The sequence below is a fragment of the Genypterus blacodes genome, unplaced genomic scaffold (genome assembly GCF_046128005.1).
Source record: "Genypterus blacodes isolate CSIRO-AG114 ecotype Tasmania unplaced genomic scaffold, CSIRO-AGI_Gbla_v1 ptg000067l_1, whole genome shotgun sequence".
NCBI lineage: Eukaryota > Metazoa > Chordata > Actinopteri > Ophidiiformes > Ophidiidae > Genypterus > Genypterus blacodes.
The window spans coordinates 14,075,768-14,094,962 of NW_027466879.1; the positions used below are offsets into that span (position 1 = coordinate 14,075,768).

General features: G+C 41.9%; 2 protein-coding genes across 6 annotated transcripts in view; both read left to right on the forward strand.

Annotated features, from left to right (window-relative positions):
• On the forward strand, window positions 1-10,884 carry sppl2a (signal peptide peptidase like 2A). 3 transcript variants are annotated; one of them, XM_076155592.1, is made up of 17 exons: window positions 1-218; window positions 848-958; window positions 1,489-1,671; window positions 1,824-1,913; window positions 2,411-2,544; window positions 2,654-2,805; window positions 2,902-2,998; window positions 3,502-3,603; window positions 4,213-4,294; window positions 4,527-4,601; window positions 5,002-5,058; window positions 5,513-5,566; window positions 6,889-6,988; window positions 7,401-7,481; window positions 8,236-8,396; window positions 9,157-9,190; window positions 9,965-10,884. In XM_076155592.1, exons 1-17 carry the CDS (start codon window positions 165-167, stop codon window positions 10,000-10,002), a joined length of 1,605 nt encoding a protein of 534 aa, XP_076011707.1. In that variant the 5' UTR covers window positions 1-164; the 3' UTR covers window positions 10,003-10,884. The 3 variants fall into 3 exon arrangements, with proteins under 3 accessions (XP_076011707.1, XP_076011708.1, XP_076011711.1); XM_076155593.1 differs by lacking the exon at window positions 9,157-9,190; XM_076155596.1 differs by lacking the exon at window positions 5,513-5,566.
• A 464-nt stretch (window positions 10,885-11,348) lies between these two features.
• Window positions 11,349-19,195, forward strand: part of trpm7 (transient receptor potential cation channel, subfamily M, member 7) — a 31,564-nt gene continuing 23,717 nt past the window's right edge. For all 3 annotated transcript variants that reach the window (XM_076155302.1, XM_076155303.1, XM_076155305.1), the window contains exons 1-3: window positions 11,349-11,486; window positions 17,816-17,895; window positions 18,972-19,010. In XM_076155302.1, the coding sequence (XP_076011417.1) occupies window positions 11,484-11,486; window positions 17,816-17,895; window positions 18,972-19,010 (122 nt within the window). In that variant the 5' untranslated portion in view covers window positions 11,349-11,483. The remainder of the gene's footprint in view (window positions 11,487-17,815; window positions 17,896-18,971; window positions 19,011-19,195) is intronic.

Consider the following 19,195-nt stretch of genomic DNA (forward strand, 5'->3'; position numbering starts at 1 on the left):
CTCATCTTTGTCACGAGTCCATCCAGGAAGCGGCAGACTGGCAGCAGAAATGAACGGCGCTCTCTTCAGCTAAAGAAAGGGCCGTTTAAAAGTGCCTTTACGCCGAGTGTCAAAGACTTTATGTTTGTGCTGTGTCAAGCGGTGAACAGACGAATGTTGTCAAAATGGAGAAAGCCGTCAGAATCTTTGTGTTGTGTGTTGTTTTCATGGCATCGCAGGTAAGTTGATGGACGACAGTGACTTGAAAGCTAATAAGTAAAAGCTAATAACTGAAAGCTAATTTGGGGCCTGACAGCTGCGCTTAACGCCGGAGAACTCTTACGTATGTCCGCCATTGATCTTTAAAGTTCCACCATTTACTTCGCACTGAAAAGAAATGTATTTGGGTTTCTCTGGAGCGAGTACTATGTTGTGTTGTCGCCGAGTCATCGATGTGAACGCGCTAAAGCTAGCTGCAACATTAGGCTCAACCCGAGTGTTAGCTAGTTGTTTTGATTTAGTTTGTGTTGATTCCGTGAATAAATGGGCTTTAATTTCACTATCAAAATCCATTTTTGTACACAGGTACCCCTCCTAAAAGTTCCTATATTGCGTCACTAACCAGGACCCGTTTGTTTATTTGTTTTAAAGTCCATCGAATGATCACAGGGACATTTTGTCAACATACTTATGTTAGTTAAGTTATCAAATAACTTCTTCTTCTTCTTCCCAGGCAGCTTGGCTTAGTTCCTCATTATAATTTATTTACACAAGTGAAACTCGCAGAGACAAACAGGGGAGCTTGTTTTGCTGCTTTCATTTTACATTTCTGTGTGGAGCTGAAGAAATCCATTCTCCCTCCCAACAGATGAACTGCCAAGAGGCCATCTTGCACATCTCCAATGGCAGTAGAAATATGGACTACTGTATTGTTCACAATCACTCGTGGACTCCGCTCTCAGAAACCCTGGATGCTGCTGTAAGTGCTAGATTTTGCATTAATAGACACAAAACCAGCAAATCTGCTTCTGCCTGTACAGTTTGCTTGATCTGTTGGTATGTGTGTGTGTGTGTGTGTGGGTTTCCCCCTGGTGCTCCAATTTCCTCTTACTCTCCAAATGTTTGCACGGTAGCTAGATTTGAAACTCAAAACGCTATCTGTATGCTTGATTGAGTTTCTTTGTCTCCGTGTGTTACTCTCACACACTCAACCTCGGCCATTTGGCACAATTTGGCTTCATTTTGTGCCTCTCCCTGCAAGTGTTCAATACTTTGGTCTTGTGCTAAACTGATCAGCTATGTAGGATGTACACTGCCCCCCACCCAGTGGGTGCTGGCATAGTTTCCAGCCCTTCATAAGCAGGTATAGAGGATGGATGGATGGATGGATGAATATACAATTCTCACACCTAAGACATGAGTGATTGCTGTCGGATGGAAGTGATCAACATACAGTTAATAGTGTGAACAATAGTATTCAAATGATTATTCATGTCTTTACTTCTCCAGGGGCAGTATCCACTGATGAATTTGATCTCCACTGTGCTGTGTGACGCCTCAGGTGTCAGTCCAGAGATGGTAAAGGGCAAAGCCTTGGTTGTGATGAGAGGGGACTGTGAATTCAGCCAGAAAGCTCAAGTCGCTCAGGGCCTGGGGGCTAAAGCATTGCTCATTGCCAGCAACAAATCCTTGGTAGGATAAAGAATCTTGGCTTTTAAATAGTTAACTCATCCTTTACGCAATAACTCCTGGTTTTTGTGTCCCACAAATAAGTTATAGTTTGTTCTTTGTATGGTAGAAGAGTTATCGTTCTCTCCTGTCTCTCCGTCGATCTTTCTTTTCAGGTCACTCCATCAGCCAATGACTCTGAGTATGCCAAAGTCCGTATTCCTCTGGCTCTCATGAGGTACAGGGACTTCCTTGGTGCGCAGCAGGTCGGTGACAGATAGCAGCATGTGTGTTATTCTGTTAAATGGCTAATCAGATATTTACTTCCATATATGCTTAAATAGTGATTGCAGTTCTTCCTGTTGCTTTGTGACTCACACTATGTAAAGTGTTCAGTTTAATTCCACCAGGGAAACACTTGAAAAATGTAACCTTATGTAAAACCTTTGGTACATGTCACAATGATAATGTTATCGTGTTATGTTGGAGGAGTTCAGACAAAACACCTAACAGACTATATAGATAGATAGATAGATAGATAGATAGATAGATAGATAGATATGTCATTTTGAATAAAATTAAATGTTTCCACACCAACTTTAAATATAGATTAAGGGGGGGGGGGGTTTACTGACCAGTCCAGGCCACCCTCCTAACACTCGTTTTCACACTTATTCATGCACATAGGTTCATAGGTTGTGATAGAGCGAAAGAGAGAAACAGAAAAAAAACTAAAATGTTTATTGTTTGTTCATGACCTCAGATGTTTGGTGAAGGGATGCAGGCGCAGATGTACGCTCCACCATACCAAAAGCTTGATCCAAGCATTGGAGTCATGCTGCTGATTGCCATTTTCACAGTTGTCATGGGCGGCTGCTGGTGCGGGGCGTCTGAGAGGTGAAATACTTCTTTGATACATCATCTCAAAGTGTATTCCAAATTCTTTTATAAACAGTGGGCTTCAAATGCATTCAAGAAGCCAACAAGTGTTTTGTGGTTGTGGCAGAGAGCGATTGAGTGCTAGTCTGGGAGGTGCAGGAGGAGAACACAAAGCAGACAGCGGGGAGCTTTCTCTCTACTCTCCTCTCAGAGTGGTTATCTTGGTTGCCCTGATGTGTGGGATGCTGGTCCTCATGTACTACTTCTACAACATACTTGGTAAAGTGGACAACTTGGGAAGTGCTCACAGCTATTTCACAAAATAATTATACCTGACAATTATCCCTATGTGTGTTTTTTTCCTTTTTTCCACAGTCTACTTCATTATTGTCGTATTCTGCCTTGCATCAGCCACAGCACTGTTTAGCTGTCTAGATGCAGTGATGGACCTACTCGGATGTGGTACTGTTAGGTATGAAAACAAACACACAGACTCTTTACAGACAACTATTCTGCGATATTAATTGCGATATGAGACTCAGTGTGTTTGCATGCACACTAACACTTCAATTTATACATTATAACAAGGATTGGTTTGAATCTAAATATCCTTACTTCATGTAACAGACCTAGATTATGTTATTGTAAATTAATTTCAGCCTACCTCATACTGCAATTTGGCACACTTCATGTATACTTGCAGAACAGAATAGTATTTTGAATGCATGGAATTCTTGTGACCGTCATCACTGCACAGAGAATGAAACGTATCACCCTGAATAGATGTTGGTCAGTAAAAGGTGCTGATCTGCTGTACAAAAAACACCAAAAACAAATGCTCCATTTCTTTTTTGCAGCCACAGACGGCCATTAAGGTGACGTTGTGGATTGCAGAGGATGTGAAAACTGTGGTGAATGTTGCTTTCCTCTCTAAGATTGGCATGTCTCTCTTGTTTCCTGTCTGTGTGTCTCTAGTTTCTCGATCAAAAGCAAGACCTTCTCACTGAGATCTCTTATACTGGCGGCAGTGTGCATTACTGTTGCTGTCATTTGGGGCGTCTACAGGAATGAAGACAGGTACTGTCAGTAAACGCACACGCACAATCCTGTCTCTTTCACTTTCATACTTAGACATGCCTGAGTCACGTCGGATGGAAGGACTGTGGCAGAGGAGGAGATGCGCCTTGGTTTAAAAGAAACATTGTACACACACACACACACACACACACACACACACACACACACACACACACACACACACACACACACACACACACACACACACACACACACACACACACACACACACACACACACCAGAGAAGCAGTCCTTTTGACCTTGCAACACCCAGCTCAATAGTTGTTGTTGTATATGAAAGTGAAACAGTAGGTTATGACCTCGCCTCCCCCACACACCTGGCCGTGTTGACAGAGTACATGTTGCAGCTGAAGTGGCTCGTTATTTTTAGATGTTGCTGTGAGCGCCTTGAAGAGCATCACTACTCTCAAACGAGAGGCAAACGAGAGAGCATCACATGATCATATTGTGTCACCGAATTCTGCCTCTTTTGTCTGATAACAATTCACTGACATTATTAACACAACATGTTTTTGAAGCACGAAGAAAATCTATTGCTCCTTGCTCTATCCGATCGCAAAACAGAGACGTTGTTTGTGTACTTGCAGATGGATCTGGATCTTGCAGGACCTCCTCGGCATTGCATTCTGTCTCAACTTCATGAAGACTATTTCCCTGTCAAACTTCAAGGTACTTCTAAACCGAAACTGACACCTCGTGCTTCACACACGCCGAACACACTTAACAATTCACATTTAAACTTCCTTTCTTTTCATCTGCTCATGCTTTAGTTATTAACACAGCATGTCATCCATACTTTTTCCAGGATATAATATTTCTAGGACATTTTGTCACAGAGAACAAATGTTTATTGTAATTTTTGAAATCCGATGCAAGCTCTTGTTTTTCCACTATCTCACAGATCTGCGTGATTCTGCTGAGCCTCCTGCTTTTGTACGATGTCTTCTTTGTCTTCATCACTCCTTTCTTCACGAAGGTATTGATCCGCACAACCCTGTAAAAGAATCCGTGGCATTTTCTTCGTTGTTTATTCCCAGTATCACCTAGCAGGAGATGTAGAGATTTCACACACTGCCATTCATCGGTAATCCCCTTGAGTTCAGCTCCTTTCTTACGCTCCAGTGGGTTTTTCTAGCCTGCTGACATGTGGCGATGTAATGAGAATGCGTTGAACATTGTTTGAGCGCAAAGCTAATGGGTGCTTTTAACACTATACTGAAACCTGCTGTTATTGAAAAAGAAATCAATCTGAAGCTCTTTTGTTGCAGTACTATGTTGTATGATCCTTTTTATGAAATTTAAGGATTCATACTGTGTATTATGTGAAGTCTTGGCATGTTTTTAACCTCTATTTCCCTCCTCATATCTGTCTACAGAATGGAGTTAGCATTATGGTGCAGGTTGCCTTAGGTCCGGATGCGTCTGGAGAGAAGGTACGTCCCCCTGCTTAAGCTCCTGTCTTAAGGAGGAGCTCCACCAAAAGATCTCTCTCAAATTACCGCTTTGAGATAATTGAGAACACTCACTATTTATACTACACTAGACGTTTCTCAACAATGTTGAATTAGGAAAGAGGCAAATTAATGTTTTATCTCTGGAGCTTAATATGGGTACCTAAAACCTTTTGTAAAACCTAACAGTGGTTCCCTGGCAACAGAAACACCACCCTGTGAATAAATCAGTACTTGACAAGTAGAAGGCAATTTGTATGTGCAACTATGGGAGTAGGTACTGTACTGTACAATAAGAATGTCATTTTGGTGGAATTCCCTGAAGTTTGTATTGGCTTCATTAACAACCTGGCTGATGTGCTTGTTTATTCCCTGGGTGGTCTCATAGACCGATTGACTAACTATGCGCTGGGGATGGGTGGGCTCTATGTCATAGACACAAGGTAACATGGTGGAGATCCCCGCTGAACCCCAGCCTCCGTCTGAGAAAGTAAGGCCTGCCTTGTTACCCATGCTCTCCATTTTTTTGGTCTTCCATTGTAGTGAGTGGGGGTGGTGACTGTAGATGTGTTGATCTGAGAAACATCCTCATGTGTAGACGGACACATGCTACACATACTACATCCAAAATACAGTAAACAAGCTGTCAGCGAGGCCATGTTTGCTTAATCATATATTGTTCAAATTAGGTTGATGGCAAAAATGACCAAATATAAGAAGAAGCAACATAATGTAGACATTCTTACAAAAACAGGATAGTCTAGCTGAAATAGCAATTGAGATTCTTTGAATTATTTGATTGGGACATAACAACAACAACAAGCGTGTTGCCAAAGTGTATCCACTCTTGGTGTTCATACTGTTTATGTTTATACATGATAAATGTATAATTGTACTTTATTGGTATGGGCATCAACTGTGTCATGAAATCAAGGCTCTTCCAGTCAGCTTCAGCCTTCCCATAGGCAGTTCACAAAATGTGAAACAAACATCCAGACCCATCACATGATGATCAGCTGCTGGGGGCTGCTAGGCTTCCTCCTGTGCTGCATTAATGCCTTTGGGTGATATGGTGTCGGGGTTTTGCGGTGTGGTCTTTCATTAAAAGGCACTATATGCACTTGAATGAGACTATTTTTCTAACTTACTCTCATTTATAGATTATGGCCTTCTTTGCTGTGTTTGTACAAGAGTTCCTCTCCTGTCCGCTGATTAAGTTTATGAGCAGTGTAGTCGTGCTTTTGTTCGAATGGAATGTGGATTTGACCTCAACTAAGGGGTTCGCAAGATTCTGTATTACAGTGTTCACCGTGTTTCCATGTTTTACCTGACCGATTGTTCCGCTGAAGCACATGCATTCGACAAGGTGTTGTGAGTGTGAAAGTCTGCATGTTTTCAAGCTGATTTAAGCTGGAAAACAGCAAGCAGTCACAAACGATAACAAGTAGATCTGATTGGCAGCCAACTGTAATAGAATCACAACGATGGCAACTGAATTAAATTGCTTTAATCGTAAATAGTGTAAACGAGTCAGTAATGTTCATTTCAAACCAAACCCTTGAGAACAGAAAGGAATTTGTTATGGATTACTGTCGTGCACACAATGAATCACTCATATTTAAACTAAATTTAGTTGTAATCTCAATTGAAGAGTAAATTAATCCATTAGATCAGCGCCAGTGACAGCCATACAATCACAGTTGCTCCACTCCTCTGATGACAACCTTTCCCTCTTGGTTGAGCTTGGTTTAGTTTGTCAATTTACAACAGCATATTTTATACACCATTTGATTCTTGACTTTGTTTCCTCAGCTGCCAGTGGTCATGCGTGTCCCACGGTTGACAGCTTGGGCTCAGAACCTCTGTGGGATACAGTTCTCCATTCTGGGCTACGGCGACATCATTATTCCAGGTGACATTAGAACATCATCATGGGTGAACACTTCCTGTAATGATACACAGGGGGACGAGACGGCAACCATCGTCATACCAACAGTAGTTTAGAGTAGAGTTTAGAGCTATTGACTTGATTTATTTCTACAATACAAAAATTCAGTTAAGAAAAAGTTTCTCAAGAGGTTGGCCATAGTCATGAAGTATGTAGTAAATAGCTAGTCATTCACTGATTTTACAATAATAGAAAATTGATTATTCCACACAAGTGAAGAAAATGAGTACTGAACTGTGACGGTGATGGATGTTCATACTGACTTATTTGTTTCACAAACTGTGTTGATCTGTTGGCATCTTAAGCACAATGCTGTAATCGATGCGGAACACGAGTTTGTTTCCTCATACATCCACATGCTCGTCTGGTCCAACAGGTCTCCTGGTATCGTACTGCAGCAGGTTTGACGTTTGGATTAACAGCAGAAAGAAGATCTACTTTCTCAGTTGCTGCACAGGTACCTCACAGCTCAACTGACTTATTTTACAAACACACAGTACCACACTTTAACATCGATCTCAAACAAATTCAGCTTGAGAAATAATTGAAATCTAAAGACATGCATACACACATTGTCCACTTAAATGTTTTGTTGAATGTTTTTATTGAAAGAAGCATTTTACATGACAATGGTAATAGGTATTTGATTTTCCTTTTTTATATAGAGTGAAGGAAGGAAACGAGAGAAAGGGGGGAAAAGGAAGGAAATATTGATTAGGACCTAGGGAATGTGATACACATTTGGATAAAATACGTAAGGAGATGGGGAAAGGGTGACTCGATCCAGTGACTTATATAGATGGGTTGAGTATAGTAGCAATGTTGGTGATGAATAATTGTGTCCTTTACCTGAGTCATATGAGTGAAGCCAGATTGTCACGGTTCTGTTAGTTGGGTCCATGTGTGTAACACATTGCCATATACAGACTTGGAGATTACAGAGAGAAGCAGAGACAGATATGCCAGAGTGCACATATGTATGTATGTACGTATGTATATGTACAAGTGTTGAAATTGCTATAAATCGTTTTTTGCTTGGTGAAAACATGTTGAGTGTCGGTCAATGTGTTGTCCACTAGATGTCCCTGTTTTTTTCCCCAGTTACTTACCGCCTGGATTGAATTACTGACACGCGTGTGTTGGAAGCTTTGCGTTTACCTTGTCTCTTCCTTTTGTGTGCGTGCGTGTCTCCTGTATAACTCTTCCTCTAGCGTACCTGGTAGGAATCATTGTGACGTTTGCTGTGATGCTGTTGTCCGGGATGGGCCAGCCTGCTCTGCTCTACTTGGTGCCCTTCACGCTGATAACCTCGGCTGTGGTCGCAGGGTGCAGGGGAGAGATGAAAAAGTTCTGGTTAGGAACCACCTATGAGGTGAGAGCATTTAAAGGGATTCTATACAGTTTTGGGGCAGCAGTGTGGCTTGTTGGCCGTATTGCCACAGTGAATTTCATATTAATCTATTTATGTTCTTTCTGTCTGTGACATAAAAGTTAGACAGTTAATGGTCTAAGATAAAGTACCAAAAATCAACTATTACAGGAAGGCTCATGGTATAGATAGAATGTAATATACTGTATACATAAGGAATATGCACTCGACAGCTTACTAACACATTCAAGCTTGATGTCCTTCAGTACCTACCTGTCTGTGAATAACATAATGAAAGAAGCACCTTACCAGTTCAATGAAAATGGTCCGTTTCCTTTTCAGTCCTGTTTCCTTGCTGCTTTGCCTCCTCAAAGTCACTGTATGTTACTGTATGTCCAGTTACTGTATGTCCTTACCTTTATGTTAAAGGTATTGCCTTGTGTGTTGGTTATGACAAAAACTACACACTAGATAAGAACACTTAATATTACGCATTATGTAAACTCGTAAATGTTAATCATCTCATGAGTTGAAATTCTCTGCAAGCTGATTTGGATAATACAGTGTCACTAACTGAATCCAAAAGTGACGTGGATCGTAGAAAATCAATATAAGGCTTATGACGTGCTTTGGTTCGCTATTATTGATTCAGCATTGAAATTCAGAGGCAAAGTTGTATGGATATATAAATGTGCTTGTGTGTGAGAGAGGGAGAAAGAGGAGTAAAGGGATGGAATTTCTCACCCCTCTTCATCTTCACCAGGTCTTGGACTCATCCAGGGAGCCTTTGCTACCAGGTGTGCTTCCCTCCAACATAGACCTGACCCTGCATCAGTGTTGAATTGTTTGCTTACTACTGCACTTAATCCCTTTTTGATTTTTCTTTTAACCTTTTAACTCTGATTTCCAGGGTCCAATAGCTATTCAAAGACTCGGCCAAAATTTAATAATGAAGAACTCGGAGGACTTGTTGTTGTTTTTACAATACATTGTGAAACTAAACAAGCACAGTGATTTCCCCCGGGATAATAAACTTTTATTTTATCTTATCTTATCCTAAACACTCCAGGTGGAGTACATGGTGTTAAGCATCAGTTGACCACTAGATGTCCCCAGATGATTACGAATCTGAAATTCCGATAGACCTAAATCATTTTCCTGTATGACCTTTTCAGCCACATTCCAAAGTGGACCTGGAATACCACCTGCCTTCGCTGTTAACTTCATCTCTTTATGTGTGCAGTTTGTTTTATTAAGTGTTTGTGTGTCACTGTCTGTTTTCTCCATACACCCATCTTTTCCATCTGCAGTTATGGAAACGTTCATGTTGCTCTCTGCTTGCCCATTGCTTGTGGTTAACCTGGGAGAGTTGTGGAATGGATGTGGGATGTGTTCTTTGTGTTTGGTATTTGTGCTTGGTATACTCCTGGTCATTCATTGTTATCTGCACAAGGCATTGCAAATGACAACCCCCCTTTTTAAGTGACGTCATGTTTGTGTCTGTCTTTTGAAGACAGTGAACCCATACATAAAGAGGAATTGACGCCCTTTTTCCCGTCTTGTTTCCACAGAGGGAAGAACTGACAGCCCCATAAGTGAAAGATGCTGACTCACCCTGTTGAACAAGGACTTAACTGCTGGAGTGTTTTTTTTTTACATTTGAATATTAAATTTGCAAAGCAAGGGAATGTTTGTTTATAAAAAAAGACTTGACTGATGTGAGTTTTTATGTAGATGGGACAAGAGGTTTTTGATCCCTCAAAGTGCTTTTAAGATTCATATTCGGAAATCTTTTGTGACCACCTCTCAAAGATGCCTTGATGATTGCATATATACAATGAGAAAGCACTTTATAATATTTAGCTTGGTAATTATTTCATCGTTGGAAGGTCAGGGGCTCTTAGCTGACACACTCGTAACTTTTTAACTGATTTGGGGTTTCTGTGTAAGCTGTTTGTATAATTGATTAAATGGTTTTCATTTAATACCTTATATTAAATTTACAAAACGTACTTGTTTTGTATGTTTTTGTTCTTCTCACTGTTCAAATTCTATTAATCAAGGGCAAAGAATCTGGTAGAAAGGTGGAGAGCAGCTCTGTAGAGAAGCACTGACCTGGTTTCTTTGCCTAAGGGGAAACAACAGAGTTAATATAAAGTCTATTAAAAGAGAAGTTCTCAAACAATTAAGAGGGTTTTCTGTTCCTGGAGGTAGTCGGCAGCCAAACAGACAGCTTTAATCAATTCAATCTTTAAATGGATTCAGCAGCTAGTAGGTTTCCAGTTGAGGAAGTATTAAATGGAAGTGGCTGTTAAATCCTAAAATATAGGGTGAGATAAGATTAGTTGTGTCACAATGGGCCTGTGTTCACATCATTGTTTACTTCCTCAGGTTTAAAGGGAAAATGTCATCCCAATCATATACATGTACTGAACTAATTTGAGTTTACTGTCAAATTATTGCATATTAAATTTCTGTCATCGCTGAATAATTTGCCTTCGTTTCTTTTCAGTATTTTAGGTTTGCTCTTGGTCCAGGCAGCCTCCATTATTCCTCCATGACTTCATCAATAATGGCCTTTGATATCTAACTAAATATTCGTAACAGTTAGTGATCCTACTGGTCATTGATGAACTATACTCGTGGAATAGATTTAAGCTTATAGATCACACGTGGAATGTGGATTTTAACTGTTGGAGGTATTTTTCTAAACCACAACAAGTCGAGCAGTTGATATTTTATAGCAACTGAAGCTCTCCTTTCATTTGTGTTTTATCCGGCTTCAGGGCGGTGTAACAAAGCTTTTTGCTGGTTTTCAGTGTATTGCGGACTAAAACAAAGCACATGTGGCCCCTGGCTCCGCCTCGGCTCGGCCATGTGACCGTGTGTGCTGGCTGAGTCAGCCGGCTCGTCATGCAGCGTCAGTCTGGAGTCGCACAATTATGAAAAAGCAACCTTCCGTTGGAGCTGCAGCCGAAACGGATCTCTCTAACGTCCACCGGGCTTTCCTTCCAAGGCTAACCGAGATCAGCGCCGATAGATGGATCAACGCCACGACGCAGCGCTCCCTGAGTCTCAACGGTGAAGAGAATGGTACGTGATCGTCACCCGGCGCCCAAAATGCACCCGTGTGTTTTAATCGTCTTGTCAAAATGCGCGGAGGACCGTCGTGACTGATCCGGGTAGGGGGGGGGGGGGGTTGGAGTGTCGGGTCCCCAGTGCATGCTGCCTGCCTGCCTGCCTGCCTGTCTGTCAGACACCCTGCCGTCATGCCGGAGCCGTCTTTGCTGGGGTCACTCCCGGCGTGGCTGCTGTGTTAAAACACGCATTCTCGGACGTCATCGGTAAAGTGCGCAGGGTGACACGCTGTATACCGCCATAACCCGAGAATTACACCCCGCCAGCGGCGCGTTAGCAGGCTAAACAGCTAGCTCGCTAACTCACAATGCTAACTAACTAGCTAACTGGCTGATGGTAGCGGCTAATTTGTTCCCCTCTGTAAGACAATGAAGCCTGGCTGTGTTGTCTCTGAGGTCCTCCAGATGTGAGAGTCTTGCCCGGGCCAGCTGACAGTTCTTTAGGACACATTTTCTTCCAGCTGTCTCGCTGTCATTGGCCGTTACAAGTCAAGTACAACATTGAGTGGCTGCCAAGTCCGTTTAACCGAATGAGGAGCGCCTTTTTATTGCTCCAAAATAGCAACAGTATTGATGTTTTCATCAGGATAAGTTGGAGCTCTGTGCGCCCATTCTGAACTGGTTGCTGCGTGGGCTGTGTTAAACTAAAGTGTGTTAGGCCCAGTCTCAACTTTTAAATGAAAAGATGTCATTTTTTCCTTTTTCCTGGGCCATCCTTTTCCCAGAATGTTCCCCCTGCTGCCTTCCCACCAGAAGGAGACCAGCTGAGGGTTAAACAAAAACCTCATGACCCACAGTGTGGATTGTTTGTAGTAAGGGATCATTTAAATGTGACTATATATTTCATCCAGCCTCATGTATTCAGTAAACTGTAACACATGACTGGTGTCTTTAAATGAAATGCTAACCTAAAATGTAGATCATAATAGTACAAAAACATCATGGTCTTATATCATTAAATGTAAGTATTCCTCAGCTTTTTGGCTCAGCTCCACCCTGAGATTCCCCAGCAGCTGGTCTTGTGTTTTGCCTCTGTGCAAAGCTGTCTTATTTCCCACAGTGGTTGGCAGAGCTGGTCACATGGCCCGTCTTACCCTTGAAAGAGAGGCGCTGCCGTGACGTTGCCCTCCACATCTGACAGGGCCGAGTCCCCAGCTGCAATATCAGCAACCGCATGATGTGAGGACGATGAGCGTTTCATCAGACAAACCTGATAATACTTTATCTAACAGTTACTTAGATACAGTGTATTTATTGTAAGTGGCGGCCCCTTATGTAATGTCGGATGGTTGGATTGGTGTTGAGCTCAGGCTTTGGCACTGTGTCTTTGTCTGTCATCACAGTGTTGTGTTCCAGAATGCACTCTTGCATGAGTGTGCGCGTTTAACTGCTTGCGTGTCACCCTTCTCTGTTTCAGCGTGCAGAGTGACCACCCTGAGCTTTGTTATCTCACGCTCCAATCCACTCGCACCAAACACAAATATACAGCAGCTCAGTTGGAGATGATTGATAAAGCTTTTCCAGTGGCCCTCAACTGGGTTTTCGTCTTGTTTGTTGATTTTTTATGAATGGGCCGCTCCCCTGTAGTTCTTATCCAACTCATCAGAGCTGAAGCTTCTGGTCAGTCCTATAGCTGAGTTGCATTCTCTTTGGACTATCCAAATGTCATTTGATGGAATAGTAGTAGTAACGCATATATTGTTTATTTAACGCTTGATTTATTTAATAATCGATGCCAAGGTAGTTGTTGACGCCTCTGTTGTGGTCATTAAAGCAGGAATTGTAGGAGTGTCGAAACACTTAACATCACTGCACTGTTCTCGCTGCTATCTACTATCGATTAACCGGTTTAACCTGGTTTTTCATAGGCTCACATAACAATGAGCACCAGATGTTGAGAACCTCATCACATGCTTTTATGTAGGTTATTCAGTTGATCAGAGAAGGCCAGGAATGGTATGGAGGTGGGTTGGTATGCCAGCCATGTTGGACCTTGTCAGAGCTATGTCCAGGGGGCACAAGTGTGAGGGCTGTGGCGCTATCACACACTGGTCTCATGACGGTAAGAACAGACTTATCTAAAGGTTGCAGTGCAACTATTTCCCCTCATTAAACATCCTTTAATAGGCCGCCATCATATAACTATTTAGATGTAGCAACTTCTGCACACTGATAAGCATCTCTTTCCATAGTTTGTATTAGTCTGTGATAGTAAAGCTCATATAAACGTCTACTTTGACCTTGTTTTTCAATTGAAAGCAGATATTTTATTGCAACATATCACTAATGGTAAAGGATTTATCAGAAGAGCGCTGGCACGTTTGTCAGTATTTTAGTGTACTCTGTAGTTTTATATTATTGATTGCAGTTACAAGCTCCTGTGGTAGTTGCATATAATGGGGCCGTTATTTACAGCTGCCAAGTGCGTATCCTGGGCGCAGCGTTTGATGTTAATGGATTGCTCTAATTTCTTCCTGAAGCACTACATTATGCTTCTTTAAACATTGTTTAAACAGCTTTTATCCATGAGGGAGTATCACAGTCAGAGATGCTCTTCCAGCTCCACCCTATCCCACAGTCATACAGTCACACACACATGTTCATGCCTGGGAGCTGTGTGAGACAGCTTTATAAATGCCATTAGATTTGACAGTTTAAGAAGAAACAGGAATTAATTATTGTTTTAATTGTTTAATGCCAAGTACCACAGATGTAAACCAAAATCCCATATTTGACAAGCAATTTGACTAAAATCTGTAACCTTAGTGACCTTACCGGGCAAACTTTGATACTTAGCAAGGTTTTCCAAAGGAGTGAATACATTAACATTCATTCTAATCAACGTGAGGCTCAATCCTGTCTTTCAGAAATGCATCTCTTTTTGGCCACTTCTCACAGTAAAGGGCTGAACCCATAACCTCTGCTGATTCTTAAGGGGTAATAGAATTGCTAAGCCAGATGTTATCTCAGCCCTTACTATGTCAGACAGGACAGGAACCAGGAAGCATGAGCTGACAAGCCAACATTCTGACAAAAAAGGAGGAGAAAGAAGATTTCAGAAAGTACTTCTGCGAGTGTGTGTCTTGGAAGCTGATACTAAAAGAGCTACAAGGTCGAGATGTGACAAATACCTTCACTCCCGAACAAACGTGTGTTAACACAGACCACAAACAGGTCAACAACACATCCAGCATCCACTCGAGTTGGACCCGAAGGAGATGGAAAGGTGCGGCAATTTATTTCCTACAGGAACAGAAATCACAAAAATCGCATTGTGCTGTAGTTCAGAGAATCCAAAGAGGAAGAGGGAGGGAAGAAGTGGGAGTGTGTGTGTGTGTGTGTGTGTGTGTGTGTGTGTGTGTGTGTGTGTGTGTGTGTGTGTGTGTGTGTGTGTGTGTGTGTGTGTGTGTGTGTGTGTGTGTGTGTGTGTGTGTGTGTGTGTGTGTGTGTGTGTGTGTGTGTGTGTGTGTGTGTGTGTGTGTGTGTGTGTGTGTGTGTGTGTGTGTGTGTTTGGCAGGGGCTCTAAAGCACTGAGGTCTTTTGTTGTCTGACATTCTCAGGTGCCATGGTTACAGGTTAGCAGAGCAACTCCTGCTTTATCGTCTTCATTAACTCTTCGTTAGTTTGTGCTTGTGTATGTGAGCTGTCACAACCAGTCGATACAAACAAAGTATTTAGCTCAGTGCGGCACCACCACTGACTAAGAGCTGCCTTAGAATTACCAGAGTTGAATCAACATACATTTTCAACACAAATTAGATCGGTCATTACCCAATGCATCGAGCTCCATTAGATTGTACAGGCCTTTCAATTTTTAATCCTCTTTTTTAAATTGATGTAAATAAATAGAAACATTTGTATTTTTTAATCATCATCCACATCACCACACATTTCCACCTTCAGATAACAACTAATGGGAAAAGGACAGGCGTATGTGCTAAATTGTCAATTCAATTCATTTTTACTTTGTCATCTTGTGCATTCTCTTCTTTGTGCACTGAACAAGGCAGCAGGATTTTGTGCCATATTTCGGCTGTATAAATCTGGAGAAATTGATAACAGGCCTTGCATTTCTGTTTTGTCCAGCGGTCACAGGGTGCTGAGACATGAAGAAAACAGCACAGCCTGTGATCTGTTAAGTCACTGTGTGGGTGAAAAGCCATTAAAAAGCAAAATAAAGTATTTATTCTGTCATTAAGGCATTGTAAGTGTAGACTCTAGAAACCACTGTCTTTTGCATATTATCAACCAAGTATTGTTGCAGGGGAAAAAAAGACTTTGCTGTGGCCAGTGTATTAAAAACATTAGTTTGCTGTCCTGTATTTGGGGCAGATGTCTTTGCACGCTGTTGGTTCATTGTAGTGTAATTAAGGTTCAAAATAATGGAAGCCTTTTGGAAGCATAAGTGTGGGGCCTACCTGGGGTGTGAGGAGAAGTTTTGTGTGTACAGCATGAATCACAGTTGGTGGTGTGTCTTCAGTAGACAACTAGGTATATATCATTGAGGCCTCTGCCCTTGAACTAATCCGCTCCCACACCCCCCCGCCTCCCTCATTTCTTTCCCCAGAGCCTAGGTATAATATCTAGGTTTGCTCAGACACATTCATCTGCCCCCCGAGTGGCTTCTTACAGATTAACAGTGGATGGAGTTTGGAAGCTGGAACCTCGCACTGATCACTCAGCCTTTAACTGAGGCGAGACCCGAGTTTGCCATCGCCGCAGTAGACTTTGAAACCCTGTATGGAAATCAGGCGCACATCTTTAGGCCGGCAGGGACGAAGAGTGCAGGCGTCTAGTGATTTGTAGCGGATGATCCACAGCTCAGGAGACACTGTGGTGATTGTGGTTTTTCCAGGAGATGCATGAAAGAGTCCTGGTATGTTTCTGTACAAAGCCCTTAAACACAGAGATGAAGAGGACGACTTCCAGGTACATACGCGGCGACACAATGCCACTGGTCAAGCTGAGGAATGAGCTGTTTGTTTAGATGTCTTTGTAAAACCGCTGTTTGTTATGGTGTCTGCGTAGCTTAACCTTGGGAAATGAGGAGCACTGGACACAAGGGAATGAGTTTTAGAAAGAAGAATTGCAATTCTAGAGTTTAGGGAAACCTTCTTGAATTTAGGGACACCATTCTTTAAATTGAGGACAGAATCTTGGAAGTTTAGGACAGAATCTTGGATGTTAGGGCTAGAATTCTTAATGTTGGGGACACTGTCACGATATCTAATTCTGTCTGCTAAGGGTAGAATTCTGTAAATTACGCATAGAAACCGGGAAATAACATGGCCTAGTGATGCAACTCCTGATGCTAAGGAAGAAAAATGTTTCGGAAATGCTTCTACGTTTTAGGGACTAATTTGTGATTCTAAAGATGGAATTCTGGATGTGAGGAATAGATGTCTAGATTCATCCCTGAATGTCGGACAAGGAATTTTGGGGGAACAGAAATGATCTTTACTTCTGTATGCTGGTTCACTTCTGTCCACATTGTCTCCACATTGCAACGATGGCCTTTGGAGCTCCTTTGCTGGTTCGGCTGGTTCACATCATCAGGTTGTTGTAATACTATTGCTGATTCTCTGGAATACTTGACATGTTTTGGTGTAAAGCAGGTTACTTTATTGGGTAATCTCCTTTAGTGTTCGTGGGGTTGTGTGCAGAGGTCTGCATGTTTCCTTCTTTGTTTCGGGAGGGATTAATGGCACTAATCGGGGTCCCTCTCAGCTTTACTGGAAGAATAAGGCATGAGACATTAATTGAAAATTCTTGTGACATAGGTCCTTGTTTTGACAAAATTGCCGTGCAGGTATACGTTTTGTTGTAGCTTGAAACAGGGGCAAACAGCGAAACCTGATATGGACCTGAACTAATTGTTATTATTTGTTCCTGCTTTTTAAGTTTTTAATTTTTTTATAGAGTAAACCTAATCCCTTTCATTTTCAGGCTAAATCCAGGATTAAAGGGTCAGTTGCTCCCTTTTGCCATTTTAGGATGCTTGGAGTTCATTATTTAGAGCTCAAAACTCCACAATGGTTATTTGATTAATCGCCTTGTTTCTGTAACTTGCATGTCCTGTCTGTATAGATTCAATGTCGGCTTTGTTTGTGTTAACATTATACTCTGTTACCACACAGAGGACGGTAGTTTTTGACATTCCCAAGGGGCAACTTTCTCCATAGCGTGGAGTCATCAACACTCAGTAATATACCAATAAACACACACAGGAGAAGCATTAACTGCTGTTCATCGCTTACACTGTGTTTTTTTTCTTTTTTACCTCAGTCCCAGAAACCCTGGATAGAAAGCACTTTCACCAAGAGGGAATGTGTGTACATACTTCCAGTGTCAAAGGACCCCCACAGGTATGTGTTTGTATGTCGACCCCAGCTAAAACGTGGTGTGCCTTGGGGCGACGGCCCTGTAAACAGAGTAATTGTATGGTGTGTGTCAAGGTAGGCCCAAACCCTAACCACTACTCTCTAAAGGGTAAATGAGTCTGTTTCCACATAATTTTACTGTTTATGTCTTTAAACGTAATTACAGCCTTACATGAGGGGCAAGGCCAGCGATGAACAGTTGCGTCACCTCTCTGCTCACTACTAAGAATGGGATTTGTTGTTAGGTTGTAGTTTGGGCTATCTTGACACCCCATCCTTTTGATGTCATTTTACGAAACCTGATTTTATGTTTGTTTGTAAGATAGAAAACTGATTTGCATCTTCTCCTTCGGATATATAGTGATTTTTTTTCTGCAGACTTGCTAGATTTAGTGGCAGAAGCCGTGTTAAAATTGTACAGAGGGCTGTTATTGGCTTGGCATGCAAGCCAGTCATTCACAGTGTACCACGTCTGTGTGAGACAGACATAGAATGGCTCACTTAAAGGTACAGACGCCAACATTGACCTTGATCCAGTTGTAAACAATAAGTAAAACTGAATGGATATTTCTGTTTGTGATCATGTTTGCATCTAATATTGTAAACATGTATTTTCCCACTTGAGGCGAGTCTGGTGTGAGTTACCCGTTCCTGTTTTGGTTATACTTTGAAGAAGTTGCATTCTTCTCCTTTCTTGTGACTCACAATGAAACTGAGTTACATTTTCTGTGTTTTCTTTTACATCAATTATTTGCCACTGGCTTTTCTGTTAACTACACACAGCCGCTAAGAGATGATTCAGAGAAGTAAGTGAACACGGGTCCACTTTAACAGTGGGCCTGAGTATGACTGTGATTGAAGTGAGAGTCCTCTTGGCAGAACTGTGTTTTTGGTTCAAGGCCAAACTGTGCAGGCTTGCTGCCCGGTGGACAGATAACCTTCAAAACTTTGCTTGCACTCATTTAGACCTCATGTTGGGGCCCAAGCTTTTCTGTGTAGTTACACATGTTTTTGTTGGCTTCGTGCATGATAAAAAAGATGTTGTGTTGAATTTCTTACAGATGCCTTCCAGGATGCCAGATTTGCCAACAGCTGGTGCGGTAAGTATTTATTTAGTTCTTTGTGTCACCTGGCAGGATTAGCGGAGAGAATTCATGCTGATGTTTCTGTGCAAAACACACACGCGCACACACAGGGAAGTCCTTTAAGAGTGTAATTCCACTGTGCAACACCCCTCCTCAGGAAACAATTAACTTCCAGGCTTTGTGTGGCAGGATACATGTTC